Genomic DNA, 19,233 nt, shown 5'->3' with positions numbered 1-19,233 from the left:
GAGCGCCTCTGTACAATATCGCACCGAGAAAAAGAAAAATACACCGATAATAATAAAATTATGATTAATAATGATGCTGTAAGTTTATCGCCACATTTTGTTACCGAATATATTCCAGCATCTACTATACCAATACCTTTTTCTAATTACTAACGTGATTATCTGGATATCATCGCGTAGATGTGCAAACGAGCTCGTTACTGAATATTTTACTTTCGCTTTGACAAGCTACAATATTCAAAGGAATTTGTATACTTGACGAGTTCCATCGTGAAAAGAATATCACAGCTCATATTTCGATAACTAATCGCCTCGCGGTAATATCCGTCACGATACGATGCTACGATTGGTCGGCAGCTATTAAATGGTTAATTGTACGTCTCTAAAAGGTTCAATAACACCATGATGCCCATGTGAAATGTCGATTTCCTTCGGAGAGGGGCGACGAATCGAGGAAGAAGGGGACAGAAACGCGACGCGACTGGCAATCATCAATCTCGTAGAGTTGTATTCGAGTGGCACTAATTCAGTACCCTTGTCCCCCAATCTCCTTGTCAAGCCTCGAACTTCGTGTACCTCCGCCACTTAAGCAGCATTGTACGAAAGACAGGACAGGCTTTCGTTCGACCAGGATCCAAATAAATAGGCTTCCATATATCAACGCCCCAGAAATCGCAGCAGTTCGATCAACCTGAGCACACCTTACATTGTCTCTGTAAGTCGAGCGCGTCCAACTTCTCCGACCTGGCTATATACTCCCCATTGTCCGGATGCGGAAATAAAATCCTTGATAGACTGCCACCGGTACGAATTCACCGCGTCCCCTCGTCGCTCTTTAATTCGTTCCTCGTTCAACGAGTTTGCATTTTAAGTAACTCCGTTTTGTGATCGATCAGGCGGACTCTCGTAAAAATAATGTTTTTTAATACTTTCAAGCAAAGAAAGAGATATTTTATATAAGAAATATTTTTGAAACATTCATTTGAGAAAAGAATCCAGATCATACGCATACGTACACGTATAATAGATCATATACATGTAACAGATTGAATCAGAATTTTGAAATAATATTCCATGTAACCAAAGTGTACCTATAGTAAAAAAATCGAGATTCCTATATCAACTCAACGCTTCAAAGGACGAGAAGAAGTATGGAAAAAACAAGCACGATATGAGCAACACAGAATGAATTAATGTTATGCTAACGGCGCGGCGAGGCGCAAAAATTACCAAAACAGAGAGCAGCTATAATATAATAGGAGCACGATATCTCTCGGTGGGTTCGTGCAAAAACAGAATTATTATTTTTGCATTATCGATTGCTCTGTTATATTTCAACTATCCGGCGCACGTTCGGGGGTAGAGGAGTGGAACCGATAATTTTAACGAAGGAGCAGAGCGGCGAAAGGAAGTTTAAGAAGAAGTCCCATTCATCGAACGGTCGTGCCGAAAACTGACAAAACAGTTGATACGACAGATACAGCGGGCCGTGGAATATGAATGGACGTTAGCGGATATACGAGGCGGCCACGAATGGCGGCGATGGAACTCTAGAGGCGAAGTCTCGAACCTAGGGGTCGAGAGGAAAAAAGAGATATGAGAGGATTGTAAAAGGGAGAAAAAATTTCTACGAGTGTGGAAGGAAGATCGAGAAGAGGGGTTGGATTCGCGAATGGGAGAGAGAGAGGTGTAGAACGTTCGTGGAAAAATGTCATCGAGCGATCCTGATTTACAGCTGTAGGGAAATCGGTGCGGCGAACTTCGTGTCCGCGGCGGAAACTCAGAAATTTTTGCTCGTGGGAATCGGAACTTTCATTGACGTTCGTGGTAGATTCCTCGCCCGTGTGAAATAAAATAAAAAAAAGGAGCGCGAAAGAAAGAGAGAAGAAAAACGGAGAACGAGAAGAGACGGAGGGAAATCACGCGAGTAAATGAGAAGCACCGACCGTTCGTTGACGATTTTCACGAAAACGAAACTTCGAATCTTACTCCATGATCGAAGTTATTCTTGCTGGTAGGCTGCAGTTGCTTCGTGCGTGGCATGGAACGATGTCACTTGGAACTGTGTCTTTTATCAAGAACTTTGCCAGTGCACATCCGCGAGTAGATAGAAACGCGGACGCCCATAATGATCGATTAGCGAAACAAACCTACAGATCTCACTTTAGAACGCTTTACTATGGTAATATATCGGGCCAACAACATTTATCTTTGATTATCGTGGTGGTGTTTGTATAACTGTGTAAATAATACCGCGATCCTCCTTTTACCATACAGGCTGATCTGCGTCCATGTCAAACTACTCTTATTCATATATTCCCTCACACAGTCTCTGTTCTCTTGTATTGTTTGCTCCAATTATTTCAAAATATCACGTATTTATTTTGGCAAGCGGCGAAAAGCGAATTATCCTTTGACAACATGCTAGAAGAATGGATCTAACCGACGGTAAAGGAACACCATTATCGCGAACGCGTGAAATGTTTCGTGTGTTGGCGCGTGCGCCTGCGAACGAGTGCTGCTTCTAAATATGTTTTCAATTTTATCCCATTTCGACGCGTTACGCGAAATAAGAGCAAGCCACGCGCGTATTGAATAATGCCCGAAATTCGTTTCACGTTTTATACGAATTATAACTGATTCCTGGTATAAAAAAAAAAAGATACATGTATATATCTAATCAATAATACCAACGCCAGACCAATCTCTGTCACTAAAAGTTCGCTCCAACTAATCGCAGGATATTAAAGGGACATGAGATAGTAACGAGATTCTGAACCAGGTAATTTTGCTTTTGGAATTCGCCGAGCCAATCTATAACGATCTTCGTCCTGTATGGCGAATAACTATGTAAATTTCTCCATAAGTTAAAGCAGACTTCTGATGACCTAGTATACCTTTACCAGGATTGCACGCAAACGGGCCCACAAAGCGACGCATGGCAAAGATCTAGCTCTATTCTAAACGATGACATTCATTGGAAACTTATAACAACGGAATTTTCCTTTTGAATATATGTTCGATCGAATATATAAATTTCTGACCATCACTTTTTACGATGAACACGCAGCTCGACAAAAGATCCAGGTAAAAGAGAAGTTTTGACTTCAGGGGAGCGCTTTAAAGCAATCTGATTTGCCCGAAGCGAAACACAATTGAAATGATAGTCTCTAGAGTCCAAACATTCGTAGCTATTAAATCAACGATCATAACATTCAGTCGTATTAGATTTCTAGAAGTTTCTTGATTGGCTTCGAATGTTTGTACACAACATATTCTAGAAGGTGAGTCGCTGACCGTTAGTGGTAAAGTTCATCCCCGTTGTTTTCGATAAAGAAAGAAGATGTTCCAGAGACGAAATGTTTGTTTTGTTAGCGGCAATAATAACATGTTAGAAAATATTGTCTTAAGTGAAAGAGTGTACTTAGGTATTTTTGGTATTTTGTTATCACGATGTTATAACATGATTTACGATGCACCGTGTTCTTTTCATTATTTTCAGAGGCGACTCTTGTAAAATCAGAGTAGGTCTCCTTTACTTAAGTTTTACTTTAACAAATTTTGCTAATACTTTTGCTTCTTTTACTTTAACAAATATTTGAAGAATTCATGCTAATAAAACATCGTTATTATACTATTCTGTAAACACTATGCGATAAGAAATTGCACATCTTTCTTCGTATAAAAGAAAATATTTTAGCTTTCAACGTTGTACGGCCTCGTATATCCCACATATAATTAACCTATGCTTTCTATATCAAATAGGTATGGAGATCTTTAGAATGGCTAGCGTTTCACGAGAGCAAACAGAAAGTGCTATGACAACCAGCCCGTATCGTTGTTAGACTACGTGACTGATAAGAACGGGTAGATTAATTACGTCATAATCGAATCCCCCGTTCAATTTTCTGCTATAATATACTGACGAATTACTAATAGTTGAAACATGACAAAGATACATCTGAAAACTATTTCTTCCGAAACACGATAGCTGATTATAAGACTTTCTCTATATTTTGATTTCTTAGATCGTCGAATGATTTCGTGCTGAGATGTTTCTATCATTCTTTATGAAGCGATAAGCGTCTAAACAATTAATTTTATACGTTCGATAATGAATACTTTTGACATCTAGTATTGTGTGCAGCAGTTCATAAAGGAAATAGAGCACTAGTTACTAGAAACAATATTTGTACCACTTATGAACGGTATTCTATCGTCCAGTATTTTCGCAAGATTTTTAAAACCTCTTTAATGCTTATCGACATTTAAAAAATATGAGAACGTAACGAAAATAGCAAAGTAAGGAATGGCACAAATTTATTGGATGATTTAATGGTTCAATTCTAATTCGATGCATTATGGACACTTCCTGTCATCGTCAAACGGTAGGACAAGTTGTATGGAATTTCAACTGTAAGCAGCGCGAATTGATTGTTTAGAGAACCTACTAGATCGATTCATCGTCTCTCGACGTGTATGATCTCGAGTGTCACCACGGCCGTGCATCAATTACAACTGAGTCTGCCATCCATCTCGATGTGTCGCCTGTTACATGTACACGCCGCATATTTCCGCGTGGCGCATTCAAGTGCTTATGCCGAGCGAAGCGTGTCGTTAGATCAATCGTTCTAATTTCAATCGCAACGACGAGCTACATGCCACCATCGGCTGTAAATCCGTGGGTCGTAAAGGTTTGCGAACCGATCGAAATTGTCGCCCTTCTTTACCCACCCCATGACTCGTTTAAACATTTTACGGAATCCAAATTTATAGTCAGCCGTCCTCACTCCTGTTATTCTTTCTGATGAATATCGAACGAACCAACGACCGTTGTTCAAACGACCCCAACCGTAGACGCTAATTTACCTAATGTTTCTCGTTAAAACGACCCTGCACACACGCTTCCCATATACATACACACGGACGATACATCTAACGATTACCTGCGATGAAATTTGCGCGAAAGAAGAAAAAAAAAGTGACCTTATCGCGAGATCTCGAGAGTCGTGACGTAATGAATGCGCGATCGTAAAATAATGCAGTACATACCGTATGCGGTGACCAATGGTGCGGCCAAGTCTTGGTCTCGTGACTACTCCCAACGGTCGGTTGACTAGCTAAAAAGACGACACGTCTATCGGTACTTCCGGTACCGGTACCACTGGTAGTCAAAAGCGCTGCTCTAGCCCTCGAGCCACCGATACTCAACGTAGGCGACGTGTCCATGTTTGCCCCTGGAAACAAAAATAAACCTATGAAAATGATTCTATGAAAATTAAACAATTCCACCACTACCATTCGAATTAGATAGAAAAAATGTACCCACGTCTATTGTACATAAAAGTTACACTTTTGAATGTGAATTACATCGAGAAATATTTGATCGTGAAAGAAGAGCGGAATTTAAAGAAATTCAGCTGGGATTTAATGAAGCCTATTACACGAAACTATGAATGCTTCCAAAAGTATTCCAAACGAATAGGTAGGTAGCTATTTTTTAACTGTGGGTCAGTCTTTGTGAAATACTTTTATTCATTCGGCTTCTGGCTCTTGCGCAACCTCGAGTGATATTAGATATTTTTTAGTGCAACTTCTTCGAAGGACAAAGTAGATTAAAAAAAGAAAGGGGATGCTCGTGCCTCGTTATTTCAACATGGTACGATGGTATTCGAACGCGAGGCCTGAATGAAATTTCGAGGGCTACACGTTTCGATAATTCCTCGTAATCGCGGTATCTGTAATATAATTAATTGCATCACGAGCGTGCCGGAATATATTGGTTTTACTAGCGAAGTTGTTATCGCGCGCTCGTGAAATTATGGTTAACGACGACGTTACAATGGTTCGACGAAGAGCGCGATATACTCTTTCTGTTCTCGTCTCTTCTATACCCGCGTCCGTCGGTTAGACAACTTAAAGAAAACATTCTCTCCGAAGGACATTTTCCAGCAAATGGACACAGTTACTGGCGGGGCTAAAAATTACCGTAAAAGGATTAACATTCAGGACGTACGAAGCACCGATTCGAAAACACGGTCGTCGCCGTAAAGAAATCTGACGAACGTAATCGAGCTCGTTAACTCGAGGATGAAAGCTCATTGAGGCCACGGAAACGCGAGCTGGAGAACGAGAACGCGCCAAGGACTAGAGCGGCAGCCGAAGGAGGAAAGAACCAGCCGACGAGGATTTACGGGTCGTCGACGAGCATTAAGGAGAATGATGCGAGACCACGGCTCGGCCAGACACGCGACGCTAGAAGAAGCAAAAAGAAACGCGACGAACGAAGGAGGGTAGGAGGAGCAATAGTAGGAGAATAGAATAACGAAAATGGAAACAAAAGCACGACACGAAGAGATAAAAAATAAAATCGAGACGAGAATCTAGGCCGAATAGAAAGTACTATGGCTGACACGTACCCCTTAATTAAATCTGGTTGAACCCTCTCAACGTCGACGAGTAGAATCGCTACAACAGCGTCACGGTCGATCTGTAATTTACGTAGGACACCGACTGAATACTCGGATGGCGATAACCTATCTTGGTTGGAAAGTCGACGTTCCGTATTCAGATACGTCCACCGCAATCTCTTATCCTTGGCTCACCACACTTCAACCGGGTAATCCTTGAAGTCGCGTGCACCTAATCATTATAGTCAGGGGGAGAGAGGGTGGCGCTAGGTGTTCCTTAAATCGTTCCAGCACGACGTTGGCTCCTCCTTCGCGCAATTACGAGTCATTACGAACGGGATTCCATCGTGTAGCACATACACAGGATGCTTTTCTTGCAGTTACCGCACGCCGCTGTCCAGCTATTTGCAGACCATCAACCAACTTGTGGCTCGATTGCCCGAATCGGACGGTTTCTGATCGCGCGATGTATGAGCGATGATAAAGATAATAACGGCCGTCGCACAACGATCGACGATGTTATTGATCTCTGAAATAACTCAGCACGCGTAATCGATTTCAGAATCTCGTTAGAGATCTTCGATCTCTTCGTTGCATTCGGACAGCTTCTTTTCGATCGTCGATCAACCGTATACTTTTTAGACTAACCGAAACCTGTTACTTTCTACGCTACCACGAATCGAACGATTAGAATGTTTTCCTGCATGAAAAGTTCAAGTTCACCGGTAGAATCACGAGTACCACTGCTCTTCTAATCCCTCCGTTAATGAGGAAATTACTTTACCGCTGCTCAGTTTAATCTGTCAGAAAATTTATTCTACTGTTCCTGTTCCGCGAGCCAGCTACCGATTTTAATTATACTAACGCGTTACCATCGATTCCCACAGAGAATTTATTTTTCCCTTTCGCTTCCTGTTCTCTCCAGCCAGAGTGCGCAGCACGCCTCTCACTTTCCTCTTTTCTATCTCTTTCTGTCTGTCTCTCTCTCTCTCTTTTTATTTCTACCGATTCACGACAGACGGGCTGTTTGATGTTTTATTCGTTTCGTTGTCAAACCGTCGTCGAAACGCTGCATCCTAGTTAATTTCTCGGCCTCAAAAGTCATTCATCATCGACCGTCCAAGTCAAGAGTTCTCTTTAGGATAACTTTTGTGGCAGGAAGTAGGGACGGGTCTTTCGTTTCGTTCCTGGCTCATGATTCACCGATAAATCGAACCACACATCTCTTCCATTTAATACGTTCTTCCAATTATCTGTTATCTTCTACCTGACAAAACTTTAGAATCGAAACGATCGACCCCGTACGTGGAAGCCCGTCACGGCCGGAAGTTGACAAGCGCCGCATACGAAATCGCGCACGACACTGAACCGCCAGGACGTCTAGCGCCCGAGGTGAGCCTCTCGCGGATTCGCGGGCTCACGTGTGAAATTCTTGCGCATGCACCGATGCCTTCTCCCTTCCAATTTCCCCTCTTTCCTTTCCTTTCCTTTCCTTTCCTTTCCTTTCCTTTCCTCTCTAACAGTTACTCCTGTTCTCTTCAACCATCGCTTCTCTCTTCTATATACAATTAAATACTCTCCGTCTTGTTCCATCACCATCTTCGCCGCTCTTTTCTCTCCAACTATCGTCCTTCCTACCTTCAGGCCGTTCTCTTTTCTGCCTTGGCTGAATAAGCTCATCCTGATGGCATCATGCGAGCGACAAGTATCTAGTGTTAGTCCAGTTTGGCGCGGAACTTTGGCGAGTATTTCGCTAAGTAAATTCAAGTAGATCGACGAAGAAAGGAACTCGATAAACATTGCGGGTAAATGTCGGGGAAGATTTTTTCAAAAATGATTCGTGCATTTTCCAGAGTGAATCAATTTTTGGGACGAAAAACTTTCTTTGATTTGCATACAGCGTAAAGCAAATACGTGGCATTGATGTGCATAATAATTAATTAAGTTCAATTTTAGATTATTTGGACTTTGAGATGGCTACAAACATTTGATAACATAAAAATAAAATATATAGAATCTGATAAGTACACTTCAATACCTTTCAGAGCCGCTACATGTGTATGATTTATAAAATTTGGTCGTGATATAAACTGATTGAATTTGTTGGAATGTTTAAATTGTTTATTTAATTCTCAATCGATTTCCACAAGAATCATCTTGTTACGAAAATTCGTTGGCAAATCTTCTATAAATATCGTTTAGTGGAACGTATAACTAATAATACTGTCGCTGAATAATACTTCTTATTATTCCTATAGTGCGCATTAAACGACTTGATCTATTTACTGCTATTGAATAAAAACAGGTCGCTAAAGAGAATCTCCATTATTCACCGGGGAACTATCATTTATGTCTCTAATTATTTCCAATGACGTAACGTTTAAAACCATTTATATAAACTACACCAAAAGAAAAATACAAGTTTCGAACAACTACTTACTTACTACGAACGTCGAACGATTCCAAACGATGACCTAATGCCTGAGTAATGTAGGATTTTATACCATTCCCTCCCACTATTCAAATCTAAATTTATTGTGCTACGATATAACTCAATTAATATTTCTAAGTGAGTGGACTGTATCTGGCTTGAACAAATTTCTAACTATCAAAATACTCTAAACTTTAACTGATTACGTCAACTATGTCTAATAACTACTGTAAATATTAATTAACCTTCCAGAATCGCAGTGATGCATCAAATACATACTACTTTTAAGCAAGGATGTTGTAAAAGTTGTTGACAGAGACTAGCTGCTATACGGTACATTATAAACTATCTCTTCAAACTTGTAATCAGACCACATTTGAAACTTAAAAGGACTCGTTTAAACTAAAATCGTAGTTGAGAAGGACTTGGATTTATCCAGCTCCAGGATAACATCGTACACCATTAAATCTCCTTTATTTATTACGTAACTGAAAGAGAGATCCTTATTATCCTAATAAAACAAAAAAAAAAAAAGAGCGGCGAGATGGAGTATATAACTCAATCTTGAAAAAAATGAACTTGGGTTAGTCTGGCTCTCAGGTACAGAAATAATAGCCGTTAATACCAGCCTGATAAAATGGATCGTCACCTAAACAAGGAAATTGCAAGAACGATATTGCGGCACTTTCCTTCCCCCAGCCGGCCGTTGCAACTTTTTTCCCCGCGTCCTTCCTCCATAAACTTTCCGTTTTCACAGCACAGCGGTCGCGCGTTCTACGTTGCAGGATCATACCAGTTTTCTTTTTTTTTCCGCATTATCATCCACTTTTTACTCGGCAACCCTACGTCCAAGTCGACGCGCGACAAGTGTCATATTCACGAAGGATCGTATCTGCGGGACTCGTTTAATAAGCTACATCGGTGAACTCGTTAATTCTACACATACAGATATAGATATATTGTAGATTCTATTAACCGCAACGTAGCCGGAACATTGCCGGAACACAGCCATTCGAATGTATCTTTCCGAATGCTCAATAGGAACATGTCAATTGTAACGTCGCGTCGTTACTAGAATTTGTTTATTCAGCGTATAAACGAAGAATGTACTACACGCAGCCGCGCCTCGCCATTATTTTATCTCGTTATTATTCCGCCTCGACTGACATGTTCGTTTCGTATCGATCTCTTCGGTTGTTTGCCTATATACTCGTTCGACAATTCCATCGTATCTACGAGTGATCCTCTTTTTGAAATCCTGCGTTCCATATTAGTCGACCCGTGATAGAGAGACGCAGCGGTACCTGTTGAAGATCGATTCACGATTCCATTTTCGCATCCTCGATCTCGTGGAACGTGCACGTCGAAACGCCTCCGATCGATTAAATCACTGAACAAATGGTACGCGAGTAATGGGGATCAAGAAAGATAGAAGAATGAAAAGATACAGCGGAACGATTCGAACAGAAGAGAATGATTTTAACAAAGATGAGACAATACCGTTTCAAAAATACCAATCACAGAATGTACGATCGACCTTTTATTCTTTTCACTTTTTTTTTAATCCTTTCATTTCGCCTTTCCTCTCTTGTCCCGTTTATCTTCTTACGTCCATTTTACCGTTCGTGCTTTCTTCGTCCTACGCTTCGTACATCTGCAAAGCGTACCATCGCAGACTACAGTCAGACAGTGAAGCGATAGAGCCAAGAGTAGGAATAGACAGATTGATTGACTGTTTCTACTGCGTCTGAATCTATTGAGACGAGAGTGGGATTGAAACGATAGGAATGAATAGATTTCACGACGAATCGAGCCCACGAACGGGGAAGTACTTTGGGCCGATCGTTGCGGATACCTCTAGGCTACGAACGATCTTTGCGATCGTGCATTTCGCGAACAACCACGAGAATATCCTGTCTCTTCCGCCGTTGATTGCTCGCGCCAGATACAGCTCAATACGTAGTCACTTTCGCGTCCAGCGTTTCCCATTCACCCCCCTTCGTATATATTCTACAAACCACGAAAAGTTGGAACGACTCGATGAAGTTCAGTGGAATTCGAAAACGACATCGTTTCCAACGATGCTTTTACATGAAATTCACATACAAGTAGAATTCCGGTTAGATTCTTACTTTAAGAGGAATAAACGTCTCTACTTTCATTCAATTCATCCTATAACTAATAACGACTATGAAATTTCGTTGAACAACCCATTAAAACATCTTAAAATCTGATGATCTCGCGAACATTCTGAAATACGATTTCATGATCTTTCGATATTTACATATATGTAGATACTTTAAGAACAAATTGCAATTGCGTGGTATTAATTACGAATCTCGAGAAATTCTTGCAATACTAGACACGCTACAACGCCAGGAAAATTAATCCGTTGCGCAAAAGTGGTGAATTCGTTTCTCGCCGCGCTGTTGAGAAATTAGCTTCACGGAAGAGACGTGCGGATTAATTCGCTCTACGATTCACAAGGGAAAGAGCGTGAATTTAAGGAATCAGCGAGGAGGTCCGTGGATTCCATGGTAGCCACTGCTAACAGGGTTCTATTAACGAGGGAAAAAATGGTGTTCATGGCTCACCGAGAGAAACGAGGAGAACTGCTCTCGGACGATGGTGTCCCGATGTCTCGTAAAACGCGATTTTATTCGAGGTTGAACAAATTGAAACATAAGCCGCTCGTAAGTCGGTCCCTATCTACGGCCAGGGACAGTCCGCCTCTTTCACCCTCTGTCACTTTCTTCCAGTAGCCCTCTTACGATTCGCATCGCAATACGCGCCCACTATACGTCTTTCCTTCGTGAATTCCCTGGATCTTTTATTACGTTCCGCGAACACGACAAGGACAAGGTTGTGGCATTTACGTCGGGTTATCTATACGACATAGCCCCTTTCAGATAGAAGCAGATACCGATACTATCGAGTCGAATTTATTTCTTCACCGGCCTCGCGAGCTCGGCTATTTTATTGCATACAAATTTATATCCAACGTCGGTAGGGAATATAATATCGTTGAAAATCATATATCCCCCTTTGGTTGTTTATCGTCAACCGTCTTTTCGATGAGTCAGGTGATTTCAAACGGCTTTATTGCACGGAATTAAAACGAAACGCGTTATGCGTGCATATTTCAGGCAGAAGAACGGAATCCTGGATCGGCAGAGAGAAAAAAATATGACTAAACGAAACCGGAGGGGAAGGGTGCTAGCGAAAAAGGGGCGCGGGGACGTGGCGGAACGTTATCATAAAAAAATCCCCGTGGTCGGCGGAAAATAGAAAATTTCCAGATGAAAAACTGCGGAAGCAGCTGCCGCCTCGCAGTAAGGGCGAGAAGAAACTTCAAAACATAGAATTAGAGAAGCCGCCGGGCGATGAGAGACGGCAGCGACGGCGGGACATAATTAAGAAGAGACGGCATCCTTGTGAATTAAAAGCGTCAGCTCGCTAAAAGATCAACAATTCCGTTGTATTTCCTTCCCCGTTGTTATTTTTATCCGACCGCGCCATATCTTTCTCCTTCTTTCCTCTTACGTTCGGGGTCCGTGTGTTTCTTCCAGTAATGCCATAAACGTTTACAACCACCGTCGCAGTCGAATTGTAAAGGAAAAAAGACCAAGAAGAAGGACGAAGGATAAGAAGAAGGAGGGAGAAGATTAGAGAAAACTGCGAAAATCAAATGAACGAGATAAAGAGAAAAAGAAAGCAAGAAGAAGAACGAAACGAAAAAATGGAGGCTCAAGAAAGGGGTAGAAGTATGGAGAGGAGTATTCTCATTCCAATTCTCCTTTTTCTCCACGTTCCCTGGATTGAAGAGGCCTTTATGATGGGATACCGCTTTATGGGCACAGCTTCGCTGCTATTATGCGTGCATCGGCCGGTCGAGATGGGCTTGAAGGGTGGGAAAACGGTACGTGGTAGTGGTACGCGGTTCTATATGGTTTTCGGTGGGGTAAACGTCGAGAGAAGAGGCATCGAAGAAATGAAGATGGTGGAAGAGAGAAGGTAGTCGCGTTGAAAGTCGAAAGAAGGCTATGGAGAATTGCGCTTTGGACCTCGTGGCTTCGGCCATTGTCAGGATAATGAAGCCAAGACGAGATTTTTCCCTTTTCAGTCAAGGCGCGCCTAAACGATATCTCGAATGACTGATTGTGGGATTCCTTTGAATCTCGAAGGTAGCACGTACGCACACGTCGATGAATTACATACACGAGAAGCTTGCGATAGGCAAGCGCATCCCTTTTCAGCAACGATCACCATAATTATTTCGAGCCAATGAAATCACTCTAATCTGCAATTAATATTAAACGGTAATAACATATGATAACGAGGATCGAATATTAATCGCAAAACGGTCTCCACGAGACACGAATGTGCAGAGTATCAGGGATAAATGCGTATCCGTTAACCTGTTGATCGTTATAAAATTCGAAAATATATTCAGATACCGTATGAATGGTGAAATGCGAAACAGGCTGCCCTGTCCTTCGTGATGGGAACATTTGACGCTGATTAACCGGACAATCTTAATTAACGAACCGCACGCGGCGTTTGTCGATGAACTAGAAGCCGTATTTTTAATGTAATTGAATATACGTGGTACAATGTAACGATTATTCGTTTAACGTGATCTATCTGCGTTAAAACCAGTGGGCCACTTTAGATGGAATTTTAAAACGTAAAGGAAACAAAGGAAACGTTTTCTAACGCATTCAAGTGGAGCTTCTAACCATTGAAATTATCGCTTTGAGAATTTATTAAATGTAAAACAACCCTAGCGAATTTTTACGATATGCGATATTTATAAAGATTTAAATTATTTAAAACTTGTAAGCTACACTCGAATGACGCAGTTATTTTATCCCTACATTTATATATACTATTTTATCCGTTGCGAAAAATATAGTTAACGATCGGCGACACGATCAGGAATCGCCATTGCATGCAGCTAAACTGTTGATTGGTGAGACAGTGTAGACCTTAGTCGGGCGAAGAGAAAGAAGCCCGTCTGAAACATCGGCCGACTTATTACGCGTGTTGCAAGCTACAGTTTCACCTATCGCTGGCCGTACACTCTCGCATATTTTAAGCCAGCCATTTTTCAGCATTTACGCTATACGTCTATGTCAAATTTGCATGAACCAACGATTCCAGCCTTGTTCCGTGAAAACTTTCGGCGTTTCTATGTGGTGCGGCTCGAAAGTCGCTTGGCTTTCTCTCCGTCTATTCTATCTCGGTCTCCCATCTCCTGATTGACCGTGCTTTTCCTGGGATCATAATCTCTCTAATACCGTCACCTCCCTCTTCCCACGTACCGACTTTTTTCCACCCGCCTATATTTTCGTATATATCCGTGGCCAACGCGGACCGGCTTGGTATAAATTAGTAGCTTAAATATCTTCCCTATTTTTCATCCAAGAAAATATGTTTCGTGGGGAATATGCTAACTGAAGAGCATCCAGTGGTCCGAGTCGATGTTTCACGGGCTTTACGTAGAAGATTTTTAAGGATTTCGCTGTTTTCCTCTCTTGCGTTATTAATAATGTCCGATGTTTGTGTGTTAGTCGAACGAGCGATTTAACATTCTGCCAGTGTCGTAGTTTCGTTAAAAGTTTGATAATTAGAGGCAGCGGATACACCGAGTCATCGGAAATTAACAGCCAAACTTGAGCGCTTATATCTCAAAGTTCTGGCTTAAGATGTGAAAATCTGATAACTGTACGAAGAAATAACACGGGTCAATTCTCTAACACTGGAAGATAACTTTGTCCCTATAGTAAACGTATTAAATAATATTTGCTTCATTAATTTTTTAAAAAAAAAAAGGGAACGATCGAACGTTGAGAGACACTGGCCTAATCCTAATGCACACCGTCTTATTTATGCAGCAACGCCGTTTCGCACCACAACGCTGAAGACCTTAACGGCTTTCAATTTCCGTTGGCCATCAATATTATTTAGTTTAGTTTGGACCACCTTCTCGCGTTCTACCCACCCCCTTCGGCATGCTTCTCACGCCTCTGCCAAGGAAATTACTTGTCCTCCCCTGCCCTCTCGCCAATCCAACCTTTGCCTCACCCTTCGCGTTGCTTCGCTCCCTCGAGCTACCAAGATACTTCCTTTAAGGGCGTTTGTCTCCGAATCTTGCATCTCACTGCGTCTCGCGTTACCCTGGCAATGCATAATCGAACGCTCCTAACCGAGTCGGTATCTATATACTTTAAAAAAGCTTCTACGCTCCAACTGTTGTCACCAATGAACGACGAACCCAGGAAACGATACTGGCGAACTAAACTTGTTACTTCTCCATGACTGAAACTCGAACGCGATATTCCATAACCATAAATAGATTTTTAAAGGTATTTTTGAACGATACGATCCGATAAATAGGGCGTACAAATTCCGGCTACTCAGCAACATACGCTTGCACGCGTATTGCGCTAGTCAATTTCGTGCGAGATTCGAAACAACACTCGAGATCAAAGGCAGCAAAGGATCTTGGCTCGATTACCCAGTTTCGGTTATTAATACCGAGTTGCCAGGATGATCTTGAACACATACGAAGAGTTTCAGTTCGATAATTTCTGTCCTAGATTATGCCGGTGGACCGCGAGCTACCCGATAGTCGTACGCGCGCCTGATTTCCAACGACATAAATGAAACGAAATTACAATCAAATCATCAGATTTGCCGATATCCATTCGAAAACCGATACAATTCATAGGTACCGAGGGCGGCGAAGCGATCGTTCGAAATCGTCCAACGGTTTCCCGATGCGACGCTTCCGAGCCTCGTTTCGACAACCTTTTCAACCGCGTTTACGTTTTACGTCACGTACACGCGCTATTTACCGTACGATTTACGTTTCCCGATTCTGCGTCCGATGATTTTGCGCGTGAAAGCAGAACGCCGCGACGTACAGTCGTATCGGGTATTCGTGACACGCGCTCCATCGAAAAACGGACACGGCCGATCGGCATCGACATCGACATCGACATCGACATCGACATCGTCGTCGTCATCGTCGATTTAGCTCGAACAAGGGGGAAAAAGCGCGTCGAATCACTCGAAACCGAGGGAAGAACATAATGAAACAGTTCGCGAGACAACGATTCCCTTTATGTTTGATCTGGCCCGATTAGCGGTCTACGGCGGAAACAGGTGCACCCTCGGCGATGAGCCAAGCGGTTTCCCAGACGGATTTTTCTACAATCAGCTCTCGCTGGACCGTGCATACAGATGGCTGTGCTGTTCTTGAGATACTTTCTCAGACCGATACTGGCAAGACAATGGCGTACTTTGTGGCGCTGTGATTAAAACAAGAGGCCGAGCCGAACGAGGGAGAACGAGAGGCGGGAGCGGATGCTCGTTTCTCTTCGCCCGGGTTTCGCAAGGGATAATGAGAGAGAAAGAGAGAAAGAAGAACATGGTGAACGAGGCAAAGAAGAGAACGCCAGTTACAGGAACAAAGAGAAAGATAGAAATTGGACGAAGGGAGTAACAAGAGGGAATGAGAAAGGGTAAAGTACAGAGAGACAGAGTTTGGAGTTCTTTTCATTACCAGCGAGCTCACCTCGACAACAATGCCAGCCTCTGTACCGTACATCGCTATTTTAGTTTCTATGTGTCTCTAATACGTATGCATGTGCGTTTACACTGCTGCCAACCAAATCCCCTATATTTGGAAGAGTTTTTACCTGACACGGAAAGTATTGTACAATCGATTGCAAAATTTCGGAAAATCCGTCTTCCATTGCGAAGGAAATTTAACGCGCTGGATTAGAAATGAATTTGATATTGTGGAATAATATTGAAAGAAATAATAAAAATAATATAAGTTATTAATAAGTAAATGGTCGTAAATAGTTGTAAATAGTTCAGAATTATGGTAACTATTACGATGACCCGATAGAGCGCCATGACTACAAATGGTCTACCAGATATTGCATGATCGAATCACGGATCGGTTCGAACACGATAACGCAATGAATGGGGCTGAATAATGATCAGCAGGTGATTATGCGCTGTCTATAACTTCGCTCGCGTCAAACCTATCAAAAGGAATGACTAATGTCGAATACAGTTTGCAAGACATTCTATATAAAATTCGATATCATGTTTACACCACGTTACTAAAGATTATACTTGTCATATGCGAGCCTGAAAAGAATTTAACACAGTTTACCTGATCATAACGAAATAATCCTATTATGATATATTTTATATTCTCATGAGAGAAAACTGTCACAGAAATTCCACGCGACTCTTTTCAACTTTTTATCATTTTCCCTTAACAGGTATGACAGAATTATACTCGAAATTATTTACTAATTCGTTCCAATTTTATTTTCTGATTAATGAAGCAACACGGAACAAGTGGAGAAAGGCTTTTTAAAATGAAAACCAGAGGTGCTTGGCCACTTGGTATCTGGTCGTTCTCTTGGTTGAGGGGGTGCAAGTTGTCCCGCGAAAGTGGCGAAGAGAGGTTTAAGTCCGACTTACACGATATCTGGCCCGCACACTCACTGGGCACTCTATTTCGCGACGCGATACTGTCCTGGCGGTTCAGAGACTGTATTAAAATTGCCACAGCGGCAAACTGGATCCCGCAACTTGTCGCCGAAAGAGGGGACAAAAAAGGTATTCACAAGAATACTATTAGGTGTTATGGCACATTGTTGGGAATTGGATAAGAAGATTTTAGACAGGACTTGATACGATTCACCGAAATTACCGATTACGTTCTAAGAAAAAGAAGTAAATTCGAAATAGCCTGTCGAACGAAAGAATTTTACAGTCCGTAATATTATGCATTTCCGTTATTTATAAACGAGTAAGTTTACTTATGCAAATATAAAGCCAACATTATTTTACAAAATGATGTTTATACGTTACAACACAATTATATCTCCACTAAAATTTCATGGCTATGTTTTCCCCGTATCGTGGAGCACGTTGTCATTGTATTTTCATTTTGCGCTAATAAACGCGCGATAGAGTGTCCAAGCTCGGCTAGTACACGCGTCAAATTAGCTCCGCTGTCTCATCCATTAACTGGTCACCGTATTATGTCGTTCATCGGTTCGGATTTATCGCAAATCCATCGTGAATTACGCGTTTCCATCGGTTTTTCAATGTCGGCGAACTCGGTGCATCCTACCGCATCCCCTAACCCCCGAAAGCAACGTCAACTTCCAAATTTCCGGACGGCGCGGCGCGCACATTCTCTGTGTACTGCAGACTATTTGTGATCTACGAGGAATTGGACCTTTCTGACCCTGGGCTATGTTCAGACAGGACAGCTATTTCCGATGTTGATAAACGCCCAAGACAGCAGCCCTTTAAATACGTCATTGAATAGTCCGGCAAAGAGACTTGATGAGGTCTCGCTCTTATATAACTTTAGACCACGCAAAACGCAACAATTACCAACGAATCTGAACGAGTCTCCGGTCAAACTTTTACACGCTTGAATTTATATCATTTTTCTCTCTTCTCTTTCCATCCCCCCTCTTTCTCTTTCTCTTTCTAGTTACAAAGAAAAACGGGATAAAAACGAGAAATCGACGTTTCGTTTTCACTGACACGAAATTAAAACCGAGTGTTTCTCATATTTCAACGCGCGAGTATTAATTCCTTGCTTCGTCCTTTCAGAAGCGACCATCGTTCCGGTCACGTCGCTTCTGCGTCGGTAGCGTGGGAGAAAAAAAGAAGACCTTTGTTGTCAGAAAAAAATTCCATCGGTGTCGCTATCGGCGAAGGAGTAGTAATATTTGGCCCACGATCGACCCTAGAACCCGTAGTTCGTCCCTATGATGGCTGCCGGGAATCGATTTACGCGAGAAACCGGCATACATCTTGCACCTTCGACGCAGTGACAATCAATTTGAAGCGTATACGGAGCATCATCGGCAGAAGACGCAGCGACTCTCATTTGTAGGGACGCGGTAGTACTCCCCGCTGGCCACGTTCCGGAAATTGAAAGTCGGTGACGTGACATCCGGCGGAGGCTCCATCGCTTCCTTCAGAAATTTCACATTAACGAGGAGAGCAAAAAAAGTCGCAAGTTTCCTATAGTCAACGACACTTTCCCCCTTTTCCTTTGCCATCTTTCGCCATCCTTCGCCATCATTCGCCACTACTCTTTTACTTTCTCGCCCTTTGCGTCGTGACTCGTTCCTATTTTTTCTTTCTCTTCTCTCTTCTCGCACCTTCTCACACGTACACATCTACCCAAGTAACTCGAGTTAGCGAAGTAACACAGGCACGAAGGCAACGCGCGCTGATGCTCGCGACGAGACGCGGCACAACGAGTTTTCCATTAAATTCCCCCTTGTCGATTCGTGCTATCTCGCGGCAACGATCCGACCGTTATAATCGATT

General features: G+C 42.2%; 1 protein-coding gene across 3 annotated transcripts in view; it reads right to left on the bottom strand.

The window, feature by feature from the left end:
* The window catches only part of LOC122573552 (zeta-sarcoglycan), a 218,391-nt gene that overhangs the window by 177,762 nt on the left and 21,396 nt on the right, over positions 1-19,233 (bottom strand). For 2 of the 3 annotated variants that reach the window (XM_043740155.1, XM_043740055.1), the window contains exons 3-4: positions 6,420-8,091; positions 5,053-5,237 (exon numbers count right to left, since the gene is read on the bottom strand). In XM_043740155.1, coding sequence (XP_043596090.1) covers positions 5,053-5,229 — 177 coding nt within the window. In that variant the 5' untranslated portion in view covers positions 5,230-5,237; positions 6,420-8,091. The remainder of the gene's footprint in view (positions 1-5,052; positions 5,238-6,419; positions 8,092-19,233) is intronic. The other variant, XM_043740065.1, reaches the window with a different exon arrangement.

The sequence above is a fragment of the Bombus pyrosoma genome, linkage group LG2, assembly GCF_014825855.1.
Source record: "Bombus pyrosoma isolate SC7728 linkage group LG2, ASM1482585v1, whole genome shotgun sequence".
NCBI classification, from domain to species: Eukaryota; Metazoa; Arthropoda; class Insecta; order Hymenoptera; family Apidae; genus Bombus; species Bombus pyrosoma.
The sequence above is the reverse complement of the archived record's forward strand: the minus strand, read 5'-3'. Positions and strand labels throughout refer to the sequence as shown.